Genomic DNA, 26,759 nt, shown 5'->3' with positions numbered 1-26,759 from the left:
ACAAAGAGGAGACTGGCTCTGCTCTCTGGACCTCCAGGACGTATACACCCACATTGCGATAAGTCCAGCTCATCGCAAGTATCTGAGGTTCCTAGTAGGCCCCAATGCCATAGCAGCGATAAGAGTACATCACACATCGCGCATTCTGAGTGAAGAAGAAGCTCTTTTGACCCAGAAAAATAGCATTGCCACAATTTCAGCTTAAGCACAACACTCTATTGGTGAATTCTCACAGCCCACACATGGATATCATCCATGCTTAAAAGTCATTCCCTGATGAAGAGAACCCACTCGAAACATTGCGGGATTAAAAGACTTATTGCATGAAGCTTTCAATTCAGCATCTTTGCGACAGAACTGTGAGTTTTGAAGTGGAATAGCATCAATTTGCTGTATACCACTTAAGTTACACCGGACTGCTGGGGTTTTCCAATGATTATAACCTTTTTCCAACAACCTTTATATTGGAGTTGGATTAAGTAGCCATAGGAGGCATCTTTATATTGGCACTTTATGAGGTTTCCCCAGTTCAAAATACATACTTGCATTTTCTAGCTAGACTTTTTCATAATTTAGTATTAATCATACGATTGTCTGGCACCATCTGGATTTATTATTTTGAGTATTGATACTGAGCATGCTCAGCATGCTATGATATTCTCTGCCACAGGTGGCTCTCTTCAGTCTTTGTTTTTCCGCGCTGCTGTAGGCATCGCGGGATAGGAGCCATTGAGATCCTCTCAACACATTATTGACAGAAAGTTAAACTTCTCTTGATATTCTCTCTCACAAGTCTCTCGGGGTATTTTCTTTACCAGCTGGTGAGTACCTCTGTCTCATTTTTCCTTCCTTTTGGGAAAGAAAATTTTTTCTCACGAATTCTCATCCCTTTTTGACGGCTGTCGACGGGAAATATGGCTACAGGTTTTAAAAAAATGTCCTGTTTGCTCTCGCAAAATGTCTATTACCGATCCGTACATCGAATGTGTGCTTTGCCTCGGAGACAAACATGAGGTAAATAATTGCCCGCAATGCGCCGAGATGACGCCGAAAAGTCGCAAAACTCGATTGGAGAAAATGGAACATTTGTTCCATCCCCTTCGACATCATCTAAGTTGTCTCCTTCTGGAATGACCAAGTGCGTCTTGCTTAAAAAATCCTGCCCGGGACCGTCGGGGGATCGTTCCTCGCTTTCGGAGTCATCGACAAAATCCGTCGATACTCAGAAGTCAAAACATAAGCATCGACATCGGTCATCGATGTCTGAAACCGCTACCCAGGAACCATCGACGGCGAAGCGGCCGCGAACCGAGGAAACCGGCGCCTGGGCCTCATCCTCCGTCTTCGACACCTGACCCTCTGCAGAGCTCTGCACAGGATCTTGCACCTCAGCCTCCGCCACCACTTACAACTGCTCTGGCACCATCAGTTGTAACGCCGGAATTGTCTGAAATAATCAGACAAGCGGTATTACCGGCTTTCAAGGACCAGTAATTCGTACCGATGAGCTCGTCGATGCCGATGCTCCCACCGTCGATGCCGGCAAATTTGCCGATGCCGGTGGGCCCACCGATGCCGGTGTCGATGTAGACACCGAGGACAACGGACACATCGATATCGACACCAAGCATAATAACTACACGGACATCGATATACACACACCTGCCATCGACCTCTTCGATGCCAAGTTCAGTGTTAGCGCCGGCAATGGTATCATCGCCGAGGCGTCCACCTTCGTCGATACCTATTTGAATCCCATCGAGGCAATCACCACAGGCAGAGCCAGAAGTACAAGATATAGCTTTCTTTCAGCGTCTGCTACAAAATTACCAAAATGTCGTTGACACTTTGCCAAAAAAAGCAGTAGAACAAGTGCCTACATCACGGCCTCTCGATGACCCGTTACCAGGCCCATCAGGACTTCATCTACCTCCAAGATCCGCCGCAAAATCCCCTTATAGGGATGATGACGAGGATTCTTGGGATGACCATGACTCAAACACGTCTTCTGAGGACTTCATGTCGGAGCCATCACCACCGGAGCTGAGGGAAAAAGTCCCCACCAGAAGACCTATCATTTTCCAACTTCCTTCAGGATATGGTAGACACCATACCTTTTAGGTTAACTGCAGAACAGGACACTAGACAGCATACTCTAGAAGTCCTTCAATTTGTGGATCCACCCAAGCAAGTTTTGGCCATCCCAATTCATGAGGTACTATTAGACCTCCAGCATAGGATCTGGGAGCATCCATCTACAGTTGCAGCAGTAAATAAGCAAGTGGATTCCACTTATCTAGTACAAACAGCACCTGGTTTCCAAAAGACACAACTACCACATCAGTCAGTGGTAGTTGAATCTGCCCAGAAGAAATCAAAGCGTACACGCCCTCACTCCTCAACTCCACCTGGCAAGGACCACCGCTTCCTCGATTCCTTAGGAAGGAAAGTCTATCAGGCTGCAATATTAAACTCCAGAATCTCTGCATACCAGTTATACATGACACAGTATCAGAGAGACTTATGGAAGCAGATGGAGGAATTAACAAACTCTTTACCTGCACAGTTTCATGAATAAGTACAGGCTATAGTTAATAAAGGCCTAGAAGCAGGAAAGCATGAGGTGAGAGCGGCTTATGATAGCTTTGATACTGCATCTAGGACTGCAGATGCAGGAATTACAGCTCACAGGTACGCATGGCTAAAAGCCTTGGATCTCAGGCCTGAGGTCCAAGAAAAACTTGTAGATCTGCCATGTTAGGGAGATAACTTGTTTGGTGATAAGGTCCAAAAAGCAGTTCAACAGTTAAAGGACCACACTGAAACATTATGTCAGCTGTCTCAGATGCCTCAGGATACCTCTACACAATCACAACGACGCCTACCTCTGAGGGAACCTAGGCGTTCGTACTACAGGCCACGAAGATACTACTCCCAAACTTCCAGGAGTAGATCCTCTAGGCCTCAACAAAAACACTCCCAAACAAGACAACCTAGAGCTCCTCGCACGCAACCTCTTCCTCCGTTAGGCCCAGCGACGGGATTTTGAAATTTCAACCAGAGAGCAAACTCAATCCCCAAACCCTCATCCACACCTGCCAGTAGGGGGACGAGTATCCCAATTTCATACAAATTGGCTCAAGATAACATCAGACCAATGGGTACTCTCCATAGTATCTCAAGGTTACAAACTACATTTCCTCTCAAATCACCCAGAATCTCCACCGAGCTTCTTCCCACAACAAAATTCTCAACTACTTCAATTGCAAGCAGAATTATCCACCCTTCTGAGAGCCAGGGCCGTTCAATCAGTGCCCCGGACTCAGCAGGGCAGAGGATTCTACTCCCGATATTTCCTTATTCCAAAGAAATCAGGAGGCCTACGTCCCATCCTAGACCTCAGAAATCTCAACAAATTTCTAAGGAAAGAAAAGTTCAGGATGGTTTCTCTAGGCACCATGCTTCCACTTCTTCAAAAAGGAGATTGGCTTTGTTCTCTGGATCTTCAAGACGCTTACGCGCACATTCCTATATTCCCTCCTCATCGCAAGTACCTGCACTTCATGGTAGGCCATCAACATTTCCAGTACAGAGTTCTGCCATTCAGACTAGCCTCTGCTCCCAGAGTACTCACCAAATGTCTGGCAGTAATAGCAGCACATTTACACAAGGAAAGAGTCCATGTCTTTCCTTATCTAGACGACTGGCTCATCAGAAGTCAATCTCAACAAGGAGCTCTGGCTTCTCTCAATCGAACAATTACTATACTTCACTCAATGGGCTTTCTCATCAACTATCAAAAGTCCCATCTCACACAGTCTCAACTGCTTCAATTCATAGGTGCAGAATTGAACACCATACTCAAGGGCTTTCCTACCCAAAGATCGAGCAGAAACACTTTCCCTACTGGTAAATTCGATTCACTCAAAGGAACAAGCAACAGCTCATCAGTTTCTAACCATACTAGGCCACATGGCCTCCACAGTTCATGTCACTCCTATGGCAAAACTCGCCATGAGGATAACCTAATGGACTTTGAGGTCTCAGTGGATCCAAGCCATTCAACCACTATATTCTCCAATTCAAGTAACCCACCAGTTACGTTCCTCCCTTCTCTGGTGGGCAAAAAAGGACAATTTGTGCAAGGGCCTACCCTTCCAACAACCAGTCCTACAAATAACGTTAACTACAGATGCATCCACCTTGGGGTGGGGAGCTCACATAGACAATCTCCAGACTCAAGGAACTTGGACACAACTCGAAGCATCCTTCCAAATCAATTTCCTGGAACTGCGAGCTATACATTATGCATTAAATGCGTTCAAGGACTGCCTTTCACACAAAACTGTTCTGATCCAAACGGACAATACAGTAGCCATGTGGTACATCAACAAACAGGGAGGTACGGGCTCGTATCTCCTATGTCAAGAAGCTGCACAAATTTGGGCCTGGGCCCTGAAACACTCAATGTTCCTCCGGGCCACTTATCTACCAGGCATTCACAATGTAGTAGCAGATCGACTCAGTCGACAGTTCCAACCACACGAGTGGTCCCTGGATCCCTCAGTAGCGTCCAGGATATTTCAACGCTGGGGTCAACCGACACTATTTTATTTATTTATTTATTTATTTTTAATTTTTATATACCGACATTCTTACATCAAATGCAAATCATACCGGTTTACATTAAAACAGAAAATGCAGGAAATATATTTCCATAGTCTAATACAATGAACATTTATAACTAAAATTGTTAACAAGCCATAAAGGTAAGAACTTGGAAAAAAAAAAAGGTTAATTAACAGAAAAAAATAAATGAAAGAATTTTAAATGAAGCACAAAGGGTTGCACGAAATCGGCGCGACAAAGGGGAGAACCCCTTTGTCGCGCCCCTTCGGCGCGTGACGCACGGAGTGCGGCGCCTGGTGGTGAAGCGCTTTTCAACTGCCGACGAAGCTCTCACTGACGTCGGGGGGGCATGGTCTCCCGATCGGGTTCCTCTCAGTCTCACATCTCACTATTTCCCTTCACCTCCTGATGTTCAGTTCCCTTCTTTTTTTTCATGTTGGTGTTAATTTCTTGCAGGGGCCCAAGGATGGAAGGTGGCCTCCCCACTCGCCGGCGCCTGGTGGCTTTTCAACTGCCGACTAAGCTCTCAGTCACACCTCAATCACAAAGTAGACAACTTCTGTTCTCTACACAACCAAAAGAACTAGCCAGCCAAGGACGCCTTTGCTTACCCTTGGAATTCAGGCCTACTATACGCGTATCCTCCAATACCGCTCATAACCAAAACACTTGTAAAACTACAACAGGACAAGGGGTCCATGATACTCATAGCCCCGTATTGGCCTCGGCAAGTATGGTTTCCCACACTTCTAGACCTCTCAATCAGGGATCCAATTCGCCTGGGTGCTGCTCCCACTCTCATAACTCAGGATCAGGGTCGGTTACGCCATCCCAACCTTCAATCTCTCTCCCTGACAGCATGGATGTTGAAAGCTTGATTTTACAACCACTCAATCTTTCATCCAACGTATCTCAAGTGCTTCTAGCTTCACGCAAACCTTCCACACAAAGGAACTATTCGTCAAAGTGGAAAAGGTTTACTTTCTGGTGTAGGCAAAAGATAATTGATCCTTTCACCTGCCCCACAGCTTCTCTATTAGACTATTTATGTCATCTTTCAGACTCTGGTCTTCAGACTTCATATGTTAGAGTACATTTAAGTGCAATCTCAGCTTACCGTAACAAGATAGGAGATGCACCTATATCTGCGCAACCTCTCGTCACTCAGTTCCTGAGAGACTTGATGCATCTAAAACCATCAATTTGGCCACCAGTCACAGAATGGGACCTGAACCTGGTATTAACAAGACTCATGTGTTCTCCTTTCGAACCCATTGATTCCTGTGATATCAAATTCCTTACATGGAAGACTATCTTCCTCATAGCTATTACATCAGTGAGTGAGTTACAAGCACTTGTCACGTATGCACCCTATACATAGTTCCTACATGACAGAGTGGTTCTTCGTACACATCCAAAATTCCTCCCTAAGGTAGTTACGGAATTCCACTTGAATCAATCCATAGTTTTACCCACATTCTTTCCAAGACCTCACTCCCACCCAGGAGAAACAGCCTTACACACTTTAGACTGCAAGCGTGCTTTAGCATTTTACATAAATCGCACTGCAGTCCGCACGAAATCCACTCAACTTTTTGTTTCTTATGATCCAAACAAACCAGGGAAAGCAGTGGGTAAGCAAACTTTATCCAACTGGCTAGCAGATTGCATTCAGTTTTGCTATGAAAAAGCAGGCCTTCCTCTCCAAGGGCGAGTAAAAGCACACTCAGTAAGAGCAATGTCAACCTCAGTAGCACACTATCGTTCAGTGCCAATCCTTGACATATGTAAAGCAGCAGCATGGAGTTCTCTTCACACCTTTGCAGCTCATTACTGTCTGGACAAACAGGGAAGACCAGATTCTGCCTACGGACAATCTGTCTTAAAAAACTTGTTTCCATTTTAAACCCAACTCCTTCCACATCCAACTTGCTGTGATCTAGGCTGATTCATTTCGACAACAATTCTTCCTGTTGCTTCACTACAAAATGACTCGGCCTTTAGCTTGCTAATCACTCATATGTGAGGACTAGCATCCTGCTTGTCCTGGGATAAACAAAATTGCTTACCTTGTAATAGGTGTTATCCCAGGACAGCAGAATGTAGTCCTCACAAAACCCACCTGCCTGCCCCACGGAGTTGGGTGTTTTACATTTTATTATTTTACTTTTTGCTAAAGCTTAATGTTACATACGAGACTGAAGAGAGCCACCTGTGGCAGAGAATATCATAGCATGCTGAGCATGCTCAGTAGGCTCTCTGGGTGCCAGTCAAAGCTTTACAGAAACTTTGACAGAAGTTTTCCTGCCTAGGGCTCCATCAGTGACATCACCCATATGTGAGGACTACATCCTATTGTCCTGGGATAACACCTATTACAAGGTAAGCAATTTTGCTTTTGGGTACTTGCCAGGTTCTTATGGCCTGGATTGGCCACTGTTGGAAACAGGATGCGGGGCTTGATGGACCCTTGGTCTGACCCAGAATGGCATGTTCTTATGCAGTCTCAGGATTATGTGGTTTGGCTCCACTTGCTGATGGAAATCTGCTCCCGCTTCCAGTGGCGGTTGCAGGAGGGTCATCAGAGAAAGAGAGTTCCCTTGTCCTCTCCAACCTGGTTGGTACTCACGACAGATGTGAGTCTCTATGGTTGGGAGACTCACTGTCTGGAGTTGACAGTCCAGGGGCGCTAGAGTGCCAAAGAGTCTCGCTGGAACATCATTTGCTTGAAGGCCGGGGTGGTATGGCTGGCATGCTTGCAGTTCAGACACAGGTTGCGGGATCAAGCGGTTCGTGTGATGTCTGAGAACGTGACGGTGGCCTATATCAGTCGCCAGGGAGGAATCCATAGCCAGGAAGTGTTGCAGGAAATAGACCAGCTGATGTTAAGGGTGGAAGGCCATCTGCAGATGATCTTGACCTCTCACATTGCAGGAAAAGACAATGTAAAAGCAGACTTTCTCAGCAGGGAGAGTCGGGACCCATGAGAGTGCGTGTCAGCTGAGGCATTTCAGCTGATTGTGGATCTCTGGAGCCTTCTGTTACTAGACCTGCTGGCGACTTCTCGAAATGCAAAGGTTCCTTGATTCTACAGTGACAGAAGAGATCCGTGGAACCTGGGAATAGACACTCTCGTACAGGTCTGGCTGGAAGACAGATTGCTTTATTCTTTCTTCTGTGATCCTTGCTGGGCAGGATCATTTTCAAGATCAAAGGCCACAGGGGGCTAGTACTCCTGGTGGCACCAGACTGGCCCAGGCATCTGTGGTATGCGGATTTGCGACGACTCCTGGTGAAGGTCCCTCTTCGTCTTCCACCGCACGTTGATCTTTTGCAGCAGGGACTGGTTCTTCATGAGGATATGACTCAATTCTGTTTCACAGTTTGGCCCTTGAGAGGGGTCGCCTGTTAAAGCATGGTTATTACTCTGCTGTGATTGCCAATTTACTCTACACTCACAAGTTCTCCACTTCCACTTCCTTGGCTTATATGAGGGTTTGGAGAGTTTTTGAGGCCTGGTGTGAGGAGCAAGGTGTTCTTCCTTGTTCATTTAAGATCCATCTCATTCTGGATTTTTTGTATGATACATTGAATAAAGGATTGGCCCATAATTCCTTGAAGGTGCAGGTTGCGGCTCTTGCTTATTTCAGAGGCCTGGTGAATGGGGGTTACTGTTGTCTCTTCCCATTTTTTGAAGGGAGTGAAGCATCTTAGACCTCCTTGAGGTTACCGGTTCCATTGTGGAGTCTTCATTTGGTGCTAGATTTTTTGGTGGGCCCTACGTTTTGACCACTGCATAGCCTTTCCTTACGATTGTTGACCTTGAAGACTGTGTTCCTGGTGGCTATATGTTCTGCACGTCAAATTTCTGAGATGCAAGCCTTGTCTTGCAGGAGCCGTTACTTCGGGTGACTCCAAGAGCGATACAGCTCTGTACTGTTCCTTCCTATCCTAACCTAATCAGGGCTCACCAGGTTCGAGCAACAGCTTTCTCCATTGCACACCTCAGAGAGGTTCCAATCGAAGGCATATTTAAAGTAGCTACGTGGTCATCGGTGCATACATTCACTTACACTTAGTGCTCAGGTGCCTTAGTTTCCTCAGAGTGCGGTGGGTCAGGCAGTCTTGCACCACATGATATGTAAATAGTCTGATTTCCATGGTGAAGTCCATGTTGCTCAAAAAAAAAAAAAAAAAATAGACACTGTAACCCTTGGCTCGGGACTCCCCGTAGATCAGGTCTAATATAGCCCTGCTTATTAACGGAAAACAAGTTTGTTTTCCATAGATAGGATGAATTAACCATGAGATGCCAGACCTCCTCCCTGGACAACAGACTGTCCCTGTCTTGGCTTTGAAATAGACTGAGGAGAAACTAAGGCAACACCCATGCGGGAACTCTCTCACATGCTCAGTAGAGCTCAGAGCTCCACTAGCTCAGAGAGACTGTGCTGCCTGGTGAATTCTATCACCGATAATACATTATTCATCCTGCTCTCTATAGAAAACACTGTTTACAGAAAGCAAACTTACTTTTTCTTTCTTAGTATTCTTATGCCTATAGTTTTGATGATGGATTGCTCAGACTAATGGATAAAGGAGGCGTCATGGAAACATTTTAGAAAATTGTTGTAGGTCTGCTAATCCTGTAGGCAACACTGTGCCCTGCATGGTCCAGCCTTGCTAGAAACTAGCCATAGCATTAGCAGAGAAAAGAAATTCTTCTTCAGTCACTTAGTTTTATGGCTAAGATGTTAGATATGAGAGAGGACGTTTTCTTCCATCTCCCTGCACGCTTTGCAATATTGTTTCTTAACCAGTAAGCTGATCTCCATTATTCATTGATTTAGATGGGAAATATTAAATTATTGAAATATTTAAATCTGTATTTACGTACAATATTTTGACTGTTAAAACTGATCTCATTTGGGTGTTTAGCCTATTTTAAAATTATTTCGAAATGAAGTTTCTCCCTAGAATACAGCAGACACCGGTTTCTATTTTCTTTCCTATAGATTCCAAACAGAATCTAAGTAAAGCTTGTTTGGTTTTCCTTTATTAAATTGGATTTGTTGTACTTTTTAGAAGAGAAATGGAATCCTTCCAAAGATACCATTTTTAGCATTAGGTAAAACGGTTTCAGTTCTGATACTACCTCTTGTTTGCTTGCAGTCTCCTGATAGAATTAGTAAACTTGGGACAGAGTTGACCTTTTTATATTATGGGGTGATTTTCCATTAATATTCTAATGAAAATAATCCTATTATGCAGTGGCATTTCTTGCTTTCTATATTATGCTTCCCACTACAGATTATAAAACATAAACTTTGAAGAGAGTAGATGCAAAAATATCCCTGAGGGGAATTTTGCCCATAGAATCCCACCTCCTATTCAAATTATTTTTCAGAGGGTAATGAAGCTGTGTTTGAGTACAGGCACAGTTAGGTGAAAAATAAACATTTAAAATCCATTAGACTTCCCAGATGTCTTGAGATATTCCATTTTACAGTGTAGTGATATATAGCATGATCTTGTTGGCCTTGTTTTGTTTGTTTTTTTGTTTTTGTTTTTTTGCAGCAGTGTACTGTAATTGTCTCTCTTCAGTTGCTTTCTTGGTTTTAAGCCAAGCTGTCTTGGTCCCATGCAATGCTTTTGCCAAACAGGTGTTCTAAGTTAGATTGACATTACTGAAGAATACATCATTCCTGTACTGCAGGTCTTCCCAAACTGTGGATCGCAAAACCTTCAGCTGGGATTACAAGTGCCTCAAATGGCAGCATTTTTCAGGCACCAAAAGCAGCATTAATAGTAGAAGTCGGCATGGGCCTGTGAGCCAGCACATACTCACAGGCCTTGCAGTGGCACTAACCTTGTATGAGTTTCTGTGTTAACAGGTCTGCATGAGGAGTGATTGTGACCTCTAGTGCCTGTGAACTAGCACTGGCTCACAGGCCTTGCGCTGACTTTCAGTACCAATGCTACTTCCACTTGCAGATCAGTCAGGTTTGGGACCAACCGTGAAGGGAAGGGGAGAGCTGAGTGTTCATGGGCTGGTAGAGATTGCCATTGCTCCTATCTCTTCATCCTCCACGGAGCTTAACCAGGAGAAAAGTTTTGCTTGTCATCAGCCTGCCCTCACTTCCCACCAGTTGATATCCTCCTTTGGCCCAGGGCCCTAAAAAAAGATATCGTTGTTGATTATGGCCAAGGAGATGTTTGTAGGAAGGGCTGTTTGAAAAGAGGAATTTGAGGTTTGTAAATGATGGAGAGGTCTGGGCAGTGGAGGGTGAGAAAGTGAAATAACAGAAGATCAGCTAGGGTATGTAAAAGGAGCTGGGGTGGTATGTCAGATGGGAAGTGGGGAGGCTGGGAGGTGAGGGGGATGGGGATGATAGTGAGTGGGGGATGGGGGTGAGGCAGTGATTATCAGTTGGGTGCTCGAGGGAATGAGAAAGTGGATGGACTGGGGGGGGGGGGATGAGAGGAGCAAAAATTGAGAGAGGGAGTCTGTTGGAGAGGAGGAGGCTAAAGGTCCTCTGGAGAAGGTAGATGTTGAGAAAGGGGGTCATATGGAGGGATTTGATGTTGAGAAAGGGTGTCTGTTGGAGGGCAGATGTTAATAAGATGTCTTGTGGAGAGGATGAGAAGGAGTGATTGAAGGGTGTACACATCCTTGCTAATTTATTTTGGTTGTCCTCTGGGATCATGTGAATTTTCAAGTGTGAAAATGAGGAAGCCCTGCTGTACTGACACCAGTGCAAACTGATTCACACTTGGGTTAGCTCAGAGTATGTTCTGATCTTTTACTAAAGAGAGATGAAAAAAAGTTCTAGAAGGTTATAAGGTCAGGAGTTGGTTTCCTGGTGCTAAGCCAGGGAGTATGTTCCCTGGGAAGAATTTGTGGTATATGTTGGCAATGCAAAACTGCTAGGTACAGACATAGCATTGAGTGGGAGCTGCTGTGCAATCATTGGGTACCAACTGAACAATGTAGAAACTGATTTGACATGGTAATGAGGGGATTGATTTGCATGAGGCTGGAAGTGCTAAGTCTTGCATATTTTGATCCTTTACTGTTTTTTTAATCTATAAAAGGTGTGATTGAATAATTGACTTAAATTTTCTTTTTAAGTAGGATATTAGCCCAGATGTACACTGCGGTCATAGCTGCTGTTCTGGCTGCCATCGAAAGCTATGTTAAAACTTCCAGTGCAACTAAGGTAAAGAGAATTTTACATCCTGACTAGAATCTATCTTAGAAAAATAGTATTTTTAGAGAGTTTTAATTTAGTAAGTTCTTGCAAACTCTAGGTTTGTTCCAGGTAATTCTTGTTTTATTGAGAGTAAACTATATGGCCTTTTGGCATCTAAAGAGAAATCAGACCGATGCAATACAGTGCTCCCGGCCGAGACCACTGCTTAACACGTGCTTGGACTGGGGTTATGGACGCGTGTTCAAAACCCCTTATGCAATAAGAGGATCAGCTCGTCCAAATTCCTGATCTAACCAGCGTGTACCTAATAGCGCTCATCACATGTAAATTCATGTTGATGAGGCTATTAGCTATTGCCCCTGACACAAAAAAAAAATTGCACCTGATGTGCACATTTGTACTCTCAAAAATTAACGCCTGCCTCTGAGCCTGCGTTAATTCTTGAGGAACCCCTAAAGTTAACAAAAAAGCAGAAAATACTGCTTTTTTTCTTTTTTTGTTTCCTCTGACTTAATATTGTGACGATATCAATTCAGAGGAACAGAAAAAGAGTAAGAAAAAAAAAAGTCGCCAGTAGTCAGGTTAGGAAAATGGATTCTCAATTAGCGAGTGTCCGTTTTGCTAACTGATGGCTGTGCACAGGATAGGAAAACAGATGCTCATAAAATTGAGCATCCATTTTCCTAACCCACGACAACAGCCACCTCTCTTGGGCACACGCTGCTGAGGAGGTGCTAGGGGCATATACTTAGCCCTAGTGCCTCCTTTTTCTGTGCCAGCCATTTAAATATATTACTTTATCCCAGGACAAGCAGGATGCTAGTCCTCACATATGGGTGACGTCACTGATGGAGCCCTATCGCGGGAAAAACTTCTGTCAAAGTTTCTAGAAACTTTTGACTGGCAGCCTGAGGCTACTGAGCATGCCCAGCATGCCATGATATTCTCTGCCACAGGGGTCTCACTCCAGTCTTCGTTTTTCCGCGCTGCTCTCAGCATCGCGGTGACAGGAGCCCTGTGAGTTTTTCTCACCTTTTGACTAAAAAAGTCAGCGATTTTTCTCATATTTTCCCCATTGCGGGTCTCACTTCTCATTTCTCACTGGTCGGTGACAAAACTGATAGCGAATTTTCGCTTTTTCATTACTTTTCCTTCACAAAATTTCTTCATCGGCGGCTATCGATACAAACATGGCTTCGGGCTTCAAAACATGCCCGGCCTGTAACCGAACCATGTCGGTAACAGATCCACATCTTGAATGTGTGATCTGTTTAGGAGAAAAGCATGATGTTTCATCATGCCAACAATGCCAGGAGATGACCCCGAAAGGTCGAAAGCTTAGACAGGAAAAGATGGCTCATCTTTTCCATCTCCAGCTTGTTACATCTACTTCGAAGTCATCTCCAACAGGAGTCGCAAAGAAACTCTTGCTTAAAAAAAAGACACCTCGAAGGATCCGGAGATGCTTCATCGCCGACTCCATCGGCAGCATCGACCAGGTCAGTCTCGGAACCAAGGCCTAAACATAAACATCGGCATCGTAGATCCTCGGCGTCCCCGTTGCTTCCCCCCCCCCCCCGGGAGATCCGTTTGCAAATCGGCATAAATCCACCGATGCTCCGCTAACCTCTGTGTCTACGGTGCCATCATCTACACCATCGACATAGACACCCTAATCGACATCACAGTTACCATCGACTACTCAGGACTTAGCTGTTCTTATTAAGCAGATGGTAATGGAGGCCTTACAGGCGCAAGTTCCAGCGACATGGCCGATGCCGGCCCTCATGCTGATGCCGGCGGTCATGCCGATGCCATCGATAACACCGATGCCGCAAACCATTCCGATGCTGTCTTCGGCCATGTCATCGGTACAATTACCATCAATGACAAGTTCCTTGGAACTTCCAAAAACTTCAATTTCAACTCCAGTATCGATGTTTTCTTTTCTTTCGACATCGACAATTCTATCGGTTCCACAACAGATACCCGTGTACACTATGGCACCCACCATACTTCCGGCTAAGAAAACAATGGTATCTAGACCGAAGTCATCGACTAAGTTGCAATCCTCGATCACTCAACGTCCACCAACATTCTCTGAGCTTCCAAGGTCTGATGAATCAGTATTGCATGGTATCATTACCAAGAGGTACCATGACTTACTGGCCTCCCTGCCATCTAACCCAGTAGAAGAGCAGGTAGAGGACGTTACATCTGATGACCCTTTACCAGGACCCTCTGGTGTACCTCCCCCTAGTAGGATCACACCTCGTCAACACCAACCTACAGAATAGGATACTTGGTCTGACACAGATTCAGATCCCTCATCTGAAGCATTTATGTCTGATCCGTCCCCACCTCATTCCAGGAAACAATCACCTCCAGAGGACTTTTCTTTCCCAATCTTTGTGCAGGAAATGGCGGATTCCATCCCTTTCAAGTTGCAAGCTGAACAGGACGCCAGACAAAACAATTTGGAAGTCCTCCAATTTGTAGATCCCCCTAAACATACAGTTGCAATTCCTATTCATGAAGTCCTCTTGCAACTACAGCAACTTCTCTGGGAGCATCCCTGCACGGTTCCTGCGGTGAATAAAAGGGTAGACACAACTTACCTGGTACAATCCACAGCAGGATATCAAAAGACACAGTTGCCACACCACTCAGTGGTAGTGAAATCGGCTCAGAAGAAATCTAGAAGAACAAGGGCCCATTCATCAACACCTCCAGGGAAAGACAATCGATTCCTGGACCAAATGGGCCGCAAGGTATTTCAAGGAGCAATGCTAAATTCTAGAATTTCAGCATACCACTTATACATGACTCAGTACCAGAGGAACCTCTGGAAACAGAAGAGTTTGTGCCGTCACTGCCCACACAATATCAGGAAGCTGTACAAAGCATTATCAACAAGGGGTTAGATGCCGGCAAACATGAGGTCAGAGCCGCCTATGATGGCTATGAGACGGCTTTATGAGTTGCTGCATCAGGCATTAGTGCCAGAAGGTGGGCCTGGCTCAAGGCCTCTGATCTAAGACCAGAGGTGCAGGATAAACTGGTCGATCTTCCTTGCCTTGGGGATAATTTATTTGGTTCCAAGGTGCAGGATGCAGTTTCCCAGTTACGGGAACACATGGAAACTTTGGGACAGTTATCCTCCCTTCCGCATGACTCTTCCATGCATACTGCACGCAGGGCCCCACGAAGAGACATCAGGCGTCCTTTCTACAGGCAACGCAGATATGATCCCCCTGCATCTAGACCGAGACCTCCTAGATCCCAACAGAGACCACAACAGAGGCAACGGAGAACAGCTAGGGCCCAACCAGCTCCTCAAACTGGCCCTGCTACTGGATTTTGAAAACACATCCAGAGAACAAAGCCTATCTGCCAATCCTCACTCAGCATTACCAGTAGGAGGCAGACTGTCCAACTTTTACACGAATTGGACCTCAATAACATCGGACCAATGGGTCCTCTCAATAATACACCGAGGATACAAACTCAATTTCCTCTCAATTCCCACAGATTTTCCACCGAATCACACTCGTCTCAGCGAAAATCACATCCTTAAACTTCAAATGGAATTATCCACCCTTCTGAAAGCCAGGTCTGTAGAGCCGGTGCCCAGGTGTCAGCAGGGCAGAGGATTCTATTCCCGTTATTTCCTCATTCCAAAGAAAACCGGAGGCCTACGTCCCATCCTAGACCTCAGAAATCTCAACAAATTTCTGAAAAAAGAAAAGTTCAGGATGGTTTCTCTAGGCACCATGCTCACACTTCTCCAAACAGGAGATTGGCTTTGTTCTCTGGATCTTCAAGACGCTTATGCGCACATTCCAATATTTCCTCCTCACTGCAAGTATCTGCGCTTCATGGTGGGTCATCAACATTTCTAGTACAGAGTACTGCCATTCGAACTTGCTTCTGCTCCCAGAGTATTCACAAAATGCCTAGCAGTAATAGCAGCACATTTACGCAAGCAAAGTGTGCATGTCTTTCCATATCTAGACGACTGGCTCATCAGAAGTCACTCTCAAGAGGGAGCTCTCACCTCTCTGTTGAACCATTTCCCTACTTCATTCCATGGGTTTTCTCATCAATTATCAAAAATCCCACCTTACTCCATCACACCTACTTCAATTCATAGGTGCAGACTTGGACACTATCCTATCTAGAGCCTTTCTACCCAAGGATCGAGCAGAGACATTATCCCTGTTGGCAAGCTTGCTTTGCTCAAAGAAACAAGCAACAGCTCATCAGTTTCTAACCTTACTAGGCCACATGGCTTCCATGGTTCAGGTCACTCCTATGGCACGATTAGCCATGAGAGTAACTCAATGGATCCAAGCCATTCAACCACTACATTCTCCAATCCAAGTCACCCACCAGCTACGTTCATCTCTACTATGGTGGGCGAACAAGGACAACTTGCGCAAGGGCCTACCCTTCCAACGACCAGTCCCACAGATAACTTTAACTACAGATGCATCCACCTTGGGTTGGGGAGCTCACATAGACAACCTCCAAACTCAAGGAACTTGGACAAAACTCGAAGCAACATTTCAAATCAATTTACTGGAGCTTCGAGCTGTACGTTATGCGCTGCATGCGTTCAAGGACTGCCTTTCACACAAAACTGTTCTCATCCAAACGGACAACACAATAGCCATGTGGTACATCAACAAACAAGGAGGTACGGGATCGTATCTCCTTTGTCAAGAGGCTGCACAGATTTGGGCTTGGGCCCTGAACCACTCAGTTACTCCAAGCCACTTATCTGGCAGGCATTCACAATGTAGGGGCAGATCGACTCAGTTGTCAGTTCCAACCACACGAGTGGTCCCTGGATCCCTCAGTAGCGACCAGGATATTTCAACAGTGGGGACAACAAACGATAGACTTCTTTGCGTCACATCTGAATCACAAAGTGGACAATTTTTGTTCTCTACACAAACAGAAGAACCAGCTAGCCAAGGACACCTTTGCTCGCCCTTGGAATCCAGGCCTACTATACGTGTATCCTCCAATACCGCTCATAACCAAAACTCTAGTGAAGCTACAACAGGACAAGGGGACCATGATCCTCATAGCCCCATATTTGCCTCGACAAGTATGGTTTCCCACACTTCTAGACCTTTCAGTCAGGGATCCAATTCGTCTGGGAGTAGCTTCCACTCTCATAACTCAGGATCAGGGTCGGTTGTGCCATCCCAAACTTCAATCCCTATCCCTGACAGCATGGATGTTGAAAGCTTGATCTTACAACCACTCAATCTTTCAACCAATGTATCTCAAGTGCTTATAGCTTCACGTAAACCTTTCACATGAAAGAACTATTCTTCAAAATGGAAAAGGTTCACTTTCTGGTGCAGGCAAAAGAATATTGATCCTTTTACTTGAACCATTACTTCTCTACTGGACTATTTATACCATCTTTCAGAATCTGGTCTCCAGACTTCATCTGTAAGAGTACATTTAAGTGCAATCTCAGCTTACCATAACAAGATGGGAGATGCACCAGTCTCCACACAACCTCTTGTCAGCAGGTTTATGAGAGGTTTAGCTCAGCTTAAACCACCAATTCGGCCACCAATCACAGAATGGGACCTGAATTTGGTATTAACAAGACTCATGCGTTCTCCTTTTGAACCCATAGATTCCTGTGATCTTAAATTTCTTACATGGAAGACTATCTTTCTCATAGCCATTACATCAGCTGGAAGAGTTAGTGAGTTACAAGCACTTGTGATGTACGCACCCTACACAAAATTCCTACATGATAGGGTGGTTCTCCGCACACATCCAAAATTCCTTCCCAAGGTAGTTACGGAATTCCACTTGAACCAATCCATAGTCTTACCCACATTCTTCCCAAGGCCCCATTCTCACCGAGGAGAACAGGCCCCTTCATACCTTGGACTGTAAACGTGCTCTATCCTTTTATCTAAACCGCACTGCAGTCCACAGGAAATCAAATCAACTTTTTGTTTCTTATGATCCAAACAAACCAGGGAAAGCAGTGGGTAAACATACTCTATCCAATTGGCTAGCAGATTGCATACAGTTTTCTTATGAAAAAGCAGGCCTTCCTCTCCAAGGGCGAGTAAAGGCACATTCAGTAAGAGCAATGTCAACCTCAGTAGCACACTATCGTTCAGTGCTAATCATTGACATATGTAAAGCAGCAACACGGAGATCGCTTCACACCTTTGCAGCTCATTACTGTCTGGACAAAGAAGGACGACAAGATTCAGCCTATGGACAATCTGTCTTAAAGAACTTATTTCCAGTGTAACTCCAACTCCTTCTACATCCATTCTGCTGTGATCTTCGGTTGACTCATTTTCAACAACAATACTTCACTGTTGCTTCACTACAAAATGACTCAGCCTCTAGCTTGCTATTCACCCATATGTGAGGACTAGCTTCCTGCTTGACCTGGGATAAAGCAAAATTGCTTACCTTGTAATAGGTGTTATCCCAGGACAGCAGAATGTAGTCCTCACGAAACCCACCCGCCACCCCACGGAGTTGGGTATGTTATATTTTATTATTTTATTTTGGCTAAAGCTTATTGCTACATACAAGACTGGAGAGAGACCCCTGTGGCAGAGAGTATCATGGCATGCTGGGCATGCTCAGTGGCCTCACAGGGTCAGTCAAAAGTTTCTAGAAACTTTGACAGAAAGTATTCCCGAACTAGGGCTCAGTCCTGTCCTGTGATAACACCTATTACAAGGTAAGCAATTTTGCTTTTTCTCCTTTCAGTTTCACTATATCACTGTTGCGACCGTTGCTGCCCGACGTCTCCACTACGCCCACCTTACCTCTTTGGCGTCTCCCTCCTTGCCTGTTGGAAGTTTGGCTGCTGCGGCGTCTTGCTGTTCCCCTCCGGCGTCCCCGGACCGACTGGACGCTGCACACAGCCATGTTTCCCAACAGCCTAAGGGCGCGCGGCTCGGCCTCGACTCAAGTACCAGCAGTGGCGCGAACCTCAAGGGCATCCCCCTGAGGTGACGTCATCCTCACCGGATATTTAAGGCCTCTGAACTCGCTAACGAATGGAGTTAGCAAGGGCTTTCCTCCAGGTATCGGCAGATGGGATTCGCTCTCCGCATACCTTGCTACTCTACCTCCTCGGACTTCCCAGGGGTACTCGCTCCTTGAGGGCCCTCATTCCCGGACTTGTTACTGAATACCACTTCTGCCAGGAAGTCATCGCTGCCTACAACACCAGTGAGTTACCATCGTTCTCTCAGAGCATTCCCTGGAACCAGGTACTTGCTCCTCGAGGACCTACTTCATTCCAGCTCCTGGGCTGCTTCTAAGAGACTATTGTGTGAGTGTTACCATCAAGGTTCTGTTCCTGAACTCTGCATACTCTGCCTACTCACTATATTCAGTTTCTCTACAGCTCACTTATCCAGGATCGCTGTTCCAGTATCTGAGGGACTACAGGCCAGCCAGGCACTTCCAACTCACTACCGCCACCTCTGGTGGTTCCATATACTGTTTAATAAAAGAACTCGTGTGTGTCTGTCTCCAAACTCTGAGCCTGACCTGTGGTCCCTCTCGGGATCTTCCCCCGGGGGTGTAGTCATCTGCCACTGGCCCAAGGATCCACCCACATCTATCACGAACGCTAACAATCACTTTGGACTTTTCTCCTTTCTCTGATGTATCTGAAAAATGTTTTGTCACCTCGCTTTACCTCTTTAGCAATCCTTTCTTCCCCTTGACTTTTTGCTTTCTGGATTACTTTCTTCGTCTCCCTCAGTTCCACCAGATATTCTTCCTTGTGATCCTCCCTTTGTGATCCTTTATATTTCTTAAACGCTGTTCTTTTAGCTGTTATTTTATCAGCCACCTCCTTTGAGAACCAGATAGGTTTCATTTTTCTCTTGCTTTTCTTTACTTTTCTCACATATAGATTAGTTGTCTTGGTAATTGCTCCTTTTAGTTTGACCCACTGTTGTTCCACATCTCTCATTTTCTCCCAGCCTTCTACCCTATTTCAACAAATCTGTGTTTTTGAACTGCAAAACTCGGGTCTTTGTGCGACTTCTCCGTATCCTATTTGTGATATGAAAAATACTGTTTGATCACTGATGCTCAGGTGGGCACCCACCCAGACATTAGAGACATTATCTCCATTAGTTAGCACTAAATCGAGTGTAGCTCCCTCTCTCATGGGATCCATTACCATTTGTTTGAATAGAGCCCTGTGCAGGGCATCCACTATCTCTCTACTACTGTTAGATTCTGCAGAAGGGATTCTCCAGTCTACATCCAGCAGATTAAAATCTCCAACAATCACCAATTCTCCCTTCTTTCCCATCTTTTGGATGTCTTCACCCAGATGTCTTTCAAGTTTTTCCATTTGATCTGGAGGCCTGTAAACCACTCCAATAAAAATGGATGCCCCATCCTTTTTTTTTTTTTTTTTAGGACGGCCCAGAATGCTTCTTCTTTGCCCCATCTTCCTTGCAGCTCAGATGCTTGGATATTGTTTTTGACATAAAGAGCCACTCCTCCCCCTTTTCTGTCCTCTCTGTCCTTCCTTACCAAGTTGTAGCCTCTGTCCTTCCTTACCGAGTTGTAGCCCTGTTTGGCTGTATATCAATCATGAGATTCCGTGAACCACGTCTCCGTGACAGCAGCAATGTCCAAGTCCACCTCCACCATTAGGGCTTGCAGATCTGGGATTTTATTGCCTAAACTACGAGCATTTGTGCTCTAAGCTTTCCAGCTTTTCTCGTTCAGGTTACTGCTTTTTTTTGGACTCCTTTTGTGACTTATTTAGCTGACTTTTGTTATCTATTTCACCCTTTTACTTTGCCTTTGTATTTGGGGGGGTGACATTCTAATTTCCTTCTGCCACCCTCGGCATCTAGTTTAAATGCCTTATGACATAGGATTTGAATTTATCTCTTAGGATCCTTTTTCCTGCCACAGACAGATGTAAGCCATCTTTGACAAAGAGCTTTTTACTGTTCCATGCACAGCCCCAGCCCCCAATATATCCAAAACTTTGTTCCTTACACCAGAATTTGAGCCATACAATGACGTTATCAATATGGCTTAACCTCTTCTTCCCCTCTCCATGAGCAGGTAACACTTCTGAAAAGGCAATGGTTGTCGCCATGTGACTAATCTGTTTCCTAGAGACTGGAAATCTCTCTATACCTCTTGGATGCTGTGTCTAGCAAGGTCATTGGTTCCCAGATGGATAATAATATCAACTTTAGAGTCTTTGCTTTGACAGATTCCTTCTTCTAGGTCAATTAAAGGTTGAGGGAGTGATCTGTTCTTCCGTGTCAGAGCGCACAAAAGGCCTTAGGAGTTGTAAGCATTCATATATATATACTGGACCATATAGAATTGGTGTTGGCTACAAGAGCCAAGCATTGAGTTTTGAAATATCTTCTTAATAAAGTTGGCTAGTACTTTATCTTTCCCCGGAGGGTGGACAGCATGGAGTTTCTACTTTCTTGCTTTCCTCATAGCCGACTCAACCACTACAGATGTGTGTGGGTGGTGTACCGGGCCATAACACTGAGATTTTTTAAGGTGGTATTTTAGGTCCAACTTCCTAGCTACTGGTAAGTTGGAGTGAGGAGATTCCCAGGATTTAAGGAGGACTGATTCGTGCACTGAATGAGGAGGTAAAGCCACTGGCTGCAAAAGGACATCTAGTAACTTTAAGACCTAAAGACTTTTTGCGAGCGTCTGGGATCTTTCAAATTTTTACATTCAGCAAGGCTCCCATTTTTCCCACAAATTTTGAATATGTAGAGTCCTCATGTGGGGAGGTGTGTTTCGGAGGGTGATTGGTATGGAGGAGGGGAATCTGGCCTCTCCACCTCATCTCCCTGATCAGGGGATGCCTTGCGTGACTGCAAACATCTTGGGCTTTGTCTTGGAAAGTGTTGACCGGTTTGCAAAGAAACTGACTCTTGGTGTGACCTGTGACATTCTGAGCTTGGGATGTGAAACCTTGAGGACTGTCCATGGGATGATGAGAAGCAGAAAAGCCAGATGGAATGGGACGATATTTGCTGCATGACCTCTGTGGAGCTATGTCCAGGGGATCTTGGGAGCAGATGCTGAGGAGACACCGAACGGTGGCCCATGCATGGCTGCACAGCTGCTTTGTAAATATCTGAGACAGGAGAGTGAAAGGGCCTAAAGACTAGAGGCTCCTTTACTATCTTCTTGGGCCTGGGATATAGTGGTTCTTGAAGTTGTTATTTCATGTCTTCTTCTGGACTCACATGATAAGCCTGAGTATACCAGTTGACTGTGATGAGAAGATACTGAGGAGATAATAGAGGGGGATCTAGTCCGTGGGGACAAGGGCCTGGGTTGAAAAGTCTGTGGAACGGGTTCCACGTCCACTACTACCTCTAGGTCCTGGGATGTCTGATCTTTAGGGGGACTATGAGTATCTCTTGTCATTGTCCTCTGTTGGTGTTGCAACCTAGAGGCTGGGCCCGATGATAGGTCGTGATGGTCAAGATTCCCTCTTGGGCATGTCAAGAATCTGGACTGCGTCATTGGAAGCAATTTGACATCGTGAGGAATGAGTTCCTGTGGTGCCGGAATTTTTTTTGCATCATGTTTGTGTTTCGTCCGACACTTTGTGTCATGGGCTGATGCAGATGAATGATTGTTTGCAGGCCTCTCTTTGGACCACGCCATAGTTTCTCTGGACGATGCGGGTGAAGCATGGGACAGAGGTGTGGCACACAACGCTGTTGCATCCCGGGACGACGCAGATGCTTCGTGCCGGGGTGCAGCAATGCGTCGGTGGCCTGAGACACTGGCCCCGTTTTGGTGTGCTCCGGGGGCAGATGGGCAGGTTTACTGTGCGTTGAAGTGGTCGGCCTTTCTAGCGCTGGATGAGTTGCTGAAACACTGGCTTTTAAAAATTTATCCTGGTTTCAGGGGATTTGCAGTTTTCTTCCTTTTTTGCAGAGCCATTGAGTCCTTAGTAGATGCCTGTTTTTGGATCTCTCTCAGAGCTCGAGGCTTTGGGTCCAGTGAGGATTGGATAGAGTGCTGAGGGGAGGGATTCGTAGATTTCCCAAGTGTGATGAGGTATTCTCCCCAAAAGCCTGGCGATCTTTTCAGCCCTTTGTCTCCGGGCCCGAGGGGACATGCATCCACAGTCCCTACAGGAAGCCTGGTCATGCTCCGGATTAAGGCAGAGATAATAGTAGTTATGTCTGTCCATGATGGACAGAATACGCTTGTAGGAGCAATATTTGAAGCCTGGGCCCTTCTTCGTTATCGACATCAAAGCGAATGAAAAGAGTGTGACTGAGGAGGAGAGATTTGTGTCCGCATGCAATGTGGAAAAAAATACAACTGAACTGAACCGTTGATGACCACTGAGGTACGTGCACAGGAACTCCCATGAATGAGCAGAACAAAAAGTTCTACTATTGGAGAAGATTTTGATCCACACCACCGGAGGACTTTGCACCCAGTCAGCATGGCTCATTCACTCGCTTATCAATGGCAAAACATGGTTCTCTGTAGACAGCAGGATGAATTAGCTGTACTTATTACCTGCTTGCCTACTTGGAGAGTCAACTACATCACTTATGCTTGAGCTCTGCAAAGACTGAGTGGCTCATGAGGCTGTTCATTGAGCTTTGAGAAATGGGTCCATTTATGTTATATGTTCTACAAAGAAACATGTTTACAGGTAAGCAAACTTGCTGTGCTGTGTTTCTGCTTACCTAAATAACCAATAACTTGTAGGGGCAAAATAATTTAAATGTATGAATACCCCTTTACTGTATGAAAATTCTTCACTTTATAGCTCTGTGGATTGAGGTGGAAATCCAAAGTAGCAGGAAGAAGCTGTTTGACCATCCCTCACCCCCATAAAATATAAAATCACAAAAAGGCCACATGACTCGCTTTAAGATAGTAGAGGCCTAATATATTCCACATTAGGCTTTCTGTACAGCTGCTTTAAAATACACCTGTCTTGTCCCTAAAATATTAAATTGCTTATTTGTTGGCTTTTACTGTTTTATAGGATGTTTCACTTTTTAATTTCTATAGAAATTTTAGTTTTACACCCTTCTTTTGTTTATATAATAATGTTCGTCATTTTTGCTGTGTTTACTGTTTAATTTATGAGTATGTTGTTAGTATGGTAAAGACACATTTATGTGTGGCAATCTGTAGAAGTGAAGGAAAAAGAGGACCTTGTAAAATCTTCCCTTAATAGTTCTCAAGTTTTATTTTGAATTCTTAAAAAACTTTATATTTTTATTGCAGAATTGGTGATTTAATTTAAACATTTTTTGTCAGTTCTTTTTTTAAAAAATATCAAGTTTTGAAGGAGAGCTAGACAGTCTTATGTTCACCGTTTTATTTGATTAATACTCGGAATGTGAAATACTGTTCATTAGCATGCATTTTCACTGTTAGACTACAGAAGATGATGAAATAAATTTCTTTTGGTAGACTGTAGCAGTTTGTTCTTGTTGTTCTGAATGCCTGTTATTGTCAAACTGAAAGTAAAATCTATTTCTAAAGGTCCTCCAATGTTGTGTGCTGTCTGATATGCCCTTTTTACACTGTTAAATAAAAAAATAAAAAATAAATATTTGTTTGTATTTTACTTTGGAATCTTGTTTTGAAAAATATTGACTTTATATAAAAGGCCCTATTCAGTAATTATTTTGTTTTTCATGTGGTTGTAGGAAAAGGTTATTTGGTAGATACTTTGAGGATAACACATTTTATTTTCACTGTTACAGGCGAAAGAAACAGCAGAGCTGATGCTTTTGTCCCTCCTAGATTCTTTTGAACTTAAGCAGTATAAAACTGCTTTACGGTATGTTATTTCAGGAATTTCTTTTAATTTACAAAGTTCCTTTCTTTCTACTGTATTTTAAGTATTTGTTTTTGGAGCATCACATTTTTTCTCTGAGAATGAGCAGATCATCTGTCTTCAAGGGTGGGGTGGTGACATCATCTGATGGATCCTAGGTTGGTACGATGATTATATAACTTCTAGAGGTTTCATCATACTCTGCAGAGCATGCAACGGCCATTAGATGTCTTAGCATTCATGCAGGGCACTTTCTCTGCAGAGCCTTACAGTTCATACTTTTTCACAGTGAGTACATTTTTTGGAAACTCTCCTCAAAACCATATTTTTTCCTTGTAGGTTCCCTCTGTTCATCCTGTCTGCGACCTATTTAGATACATTGAAATTCAACAAAATAGCTTTTCTTCTTTCTTGGGCACCTGTGTATTACATCAACATAGATAAATAGTCACATTTGTAGAATTTTTTCTTCAGAATAAAGTTGTTTGATTTTTCAGCTGCTATTTTTTGCCTGATATTCCATAAGGAAATGGCAGTCAGTGGATTTGCACTGTGCCCCAAGAGTGAATGTACCATGTCTATTATGGATCCCCATGACAGATGTGTGCTTGGCCCTGGGGCCAACCACGATATCTTGGGATTCTTCATATGTTAAAGAGATGACTCCCAGATGCTGTTGGTTAACCTAGAGCTCATGAAAAATCATTTTGGTACAGATAAGTCTGGACAATCAGTATCTGAGGCATTGACATTGAATGGCCCAGGAGCTGCATTAGACATTGGATATGCATCAACATCCGAGAAACATCACACTTTGAAGTTGAGAATTCATAGAAGTCATGGAGGTAGGCCATCGTCAGTTCCATCTGTCTGAGAGAATTTGAGAATTCTGCTTCATCTGCATCAGTATCGAGGAACAGATGCAAAGCATTGGGTGAAGGCAAAGAGAGACTGACGTTGATCCCAATCAATACATGATTTTGAAAGCTAGGAGATAATGGCAATAGCCACATATACCTCCAGGAATGCCCACTGAGAGGACTGCTCAGCCTCAAAAGAATCTGGGGAATTGCAGCAGCATTCAGTGGTCCATATCACAACCATGATACACATCATGTGACCAAGATGTGATCTCACCTCCTGTTTCTCAGGCTGTTTTAGTATTGTCTATCTTAGAAGAGGAACTGAACAGAAAGATTCAGGAGGTAGTGGGCCTCCATGTCTTTTAGTAGTGCATCAGCATTGAAGCTTTGATATTGAAGCAAAGGGATGGTTCACCCATTCTAGAAAATCTTGGAGTATTGATGGCACTGCAGTCCACCCCAATGTTGATTTCCAGTGCATTATAAAAGGAGGCTTTCCCAAGGCACTGGGATATTTAGGGGTCTAAAGCTCCCCAACCAATAGAGGGACTCACAGGGGTCTTTGCTGCCAAATAGATAGAGAATCAGGCTTACCTCCCTTAGTCCAAAGGTGGAAATAAGTCCAAGTGTTCAGAGGAGTATGAATATGGATCTGAGAACTACTCTGATCAGGAGGAGTCAACAGCTTTCCCTTGGATATCTCTCCTTCACAGGAAAGGAGAAACTCTCCACCAGAAAACCTCTTCTCTGAATTTACTTGAAACGTGTTTTATTTATCATTGTCATAAACAAACACTTTACAGAACTTGAAAAGAAAAAGGTTGCTATCCAAGCTCATCCATCCCTTCTTGTCTTCTCCCCCTTACCCTCCCTAATATAAACCGAAAACCATACCAATATCACACTGTGTCCGTTTCTAAAAAAAAATCATCCATATGAAACACAGAAAGACAAAAAAAATATCCATAATAGGTACCGTAATCCAAAGTATCCAGAAGCAGTAAACAGGAAAATGTTTGTCATTCAAAATCAAGCTGCGGAATTTGTGGGAGTGCCTGGATATATGGATCCCAGGTCCTCAGGAACTTCGGCGATGGTGAGGCAAGCAGCGAGAAGCCAGGTCATCCAATCACATCATATGATGTACATGGTTGCGCTATGTCCAAAAAGAAGAAGCATCTGCAGTCATCC

At 44.4% G+C, this 26,759-nt stretch overlaps 1 protein-coding gene across 1 annotated transcript in view; it reads left to right on the top strand.

Annotated features, from left to right (window-relative positions):
• The window catches only part of C1H20orf194 (chromosome 1 C20orf194 homolog), a 794,595-nt gene that overhangs the window by 257,849 nt on the left and 509,987 nt on the right, over positions 1-26,759 (top strand). The window contains 2 exon segments of the mRNA XM_029594038.1: positions 11,762-11,849; positions 24,632-24,708. Coding sequence (XP_029449898.1) covers positions 11,762-11,849; positions 24,632-24,708 — 165 coding nt within the window.

Source organism: Rhinatrema bivittatum, chromosome 1, assembly GCF_901001135.1.
Source record: "Rhinatrema bivittatum chromosome 1, aRhiBiv1.1, whole genome shotgun sequence".
In the NCBI taxonomy this organism is placed as follows: domain Eukaryota; kingdom Metazoa; phylum Chordata; class Amphibia; order Gymnophiona; family Rhinatrematidae; genus Rhinatrema; species Rhinatrema bivittatum.
The sequence above is the reverse complement of the archived record's forward strand: the minus strand, read 5'-3'. Positions and strand labels throughout refer to the sequence as shown.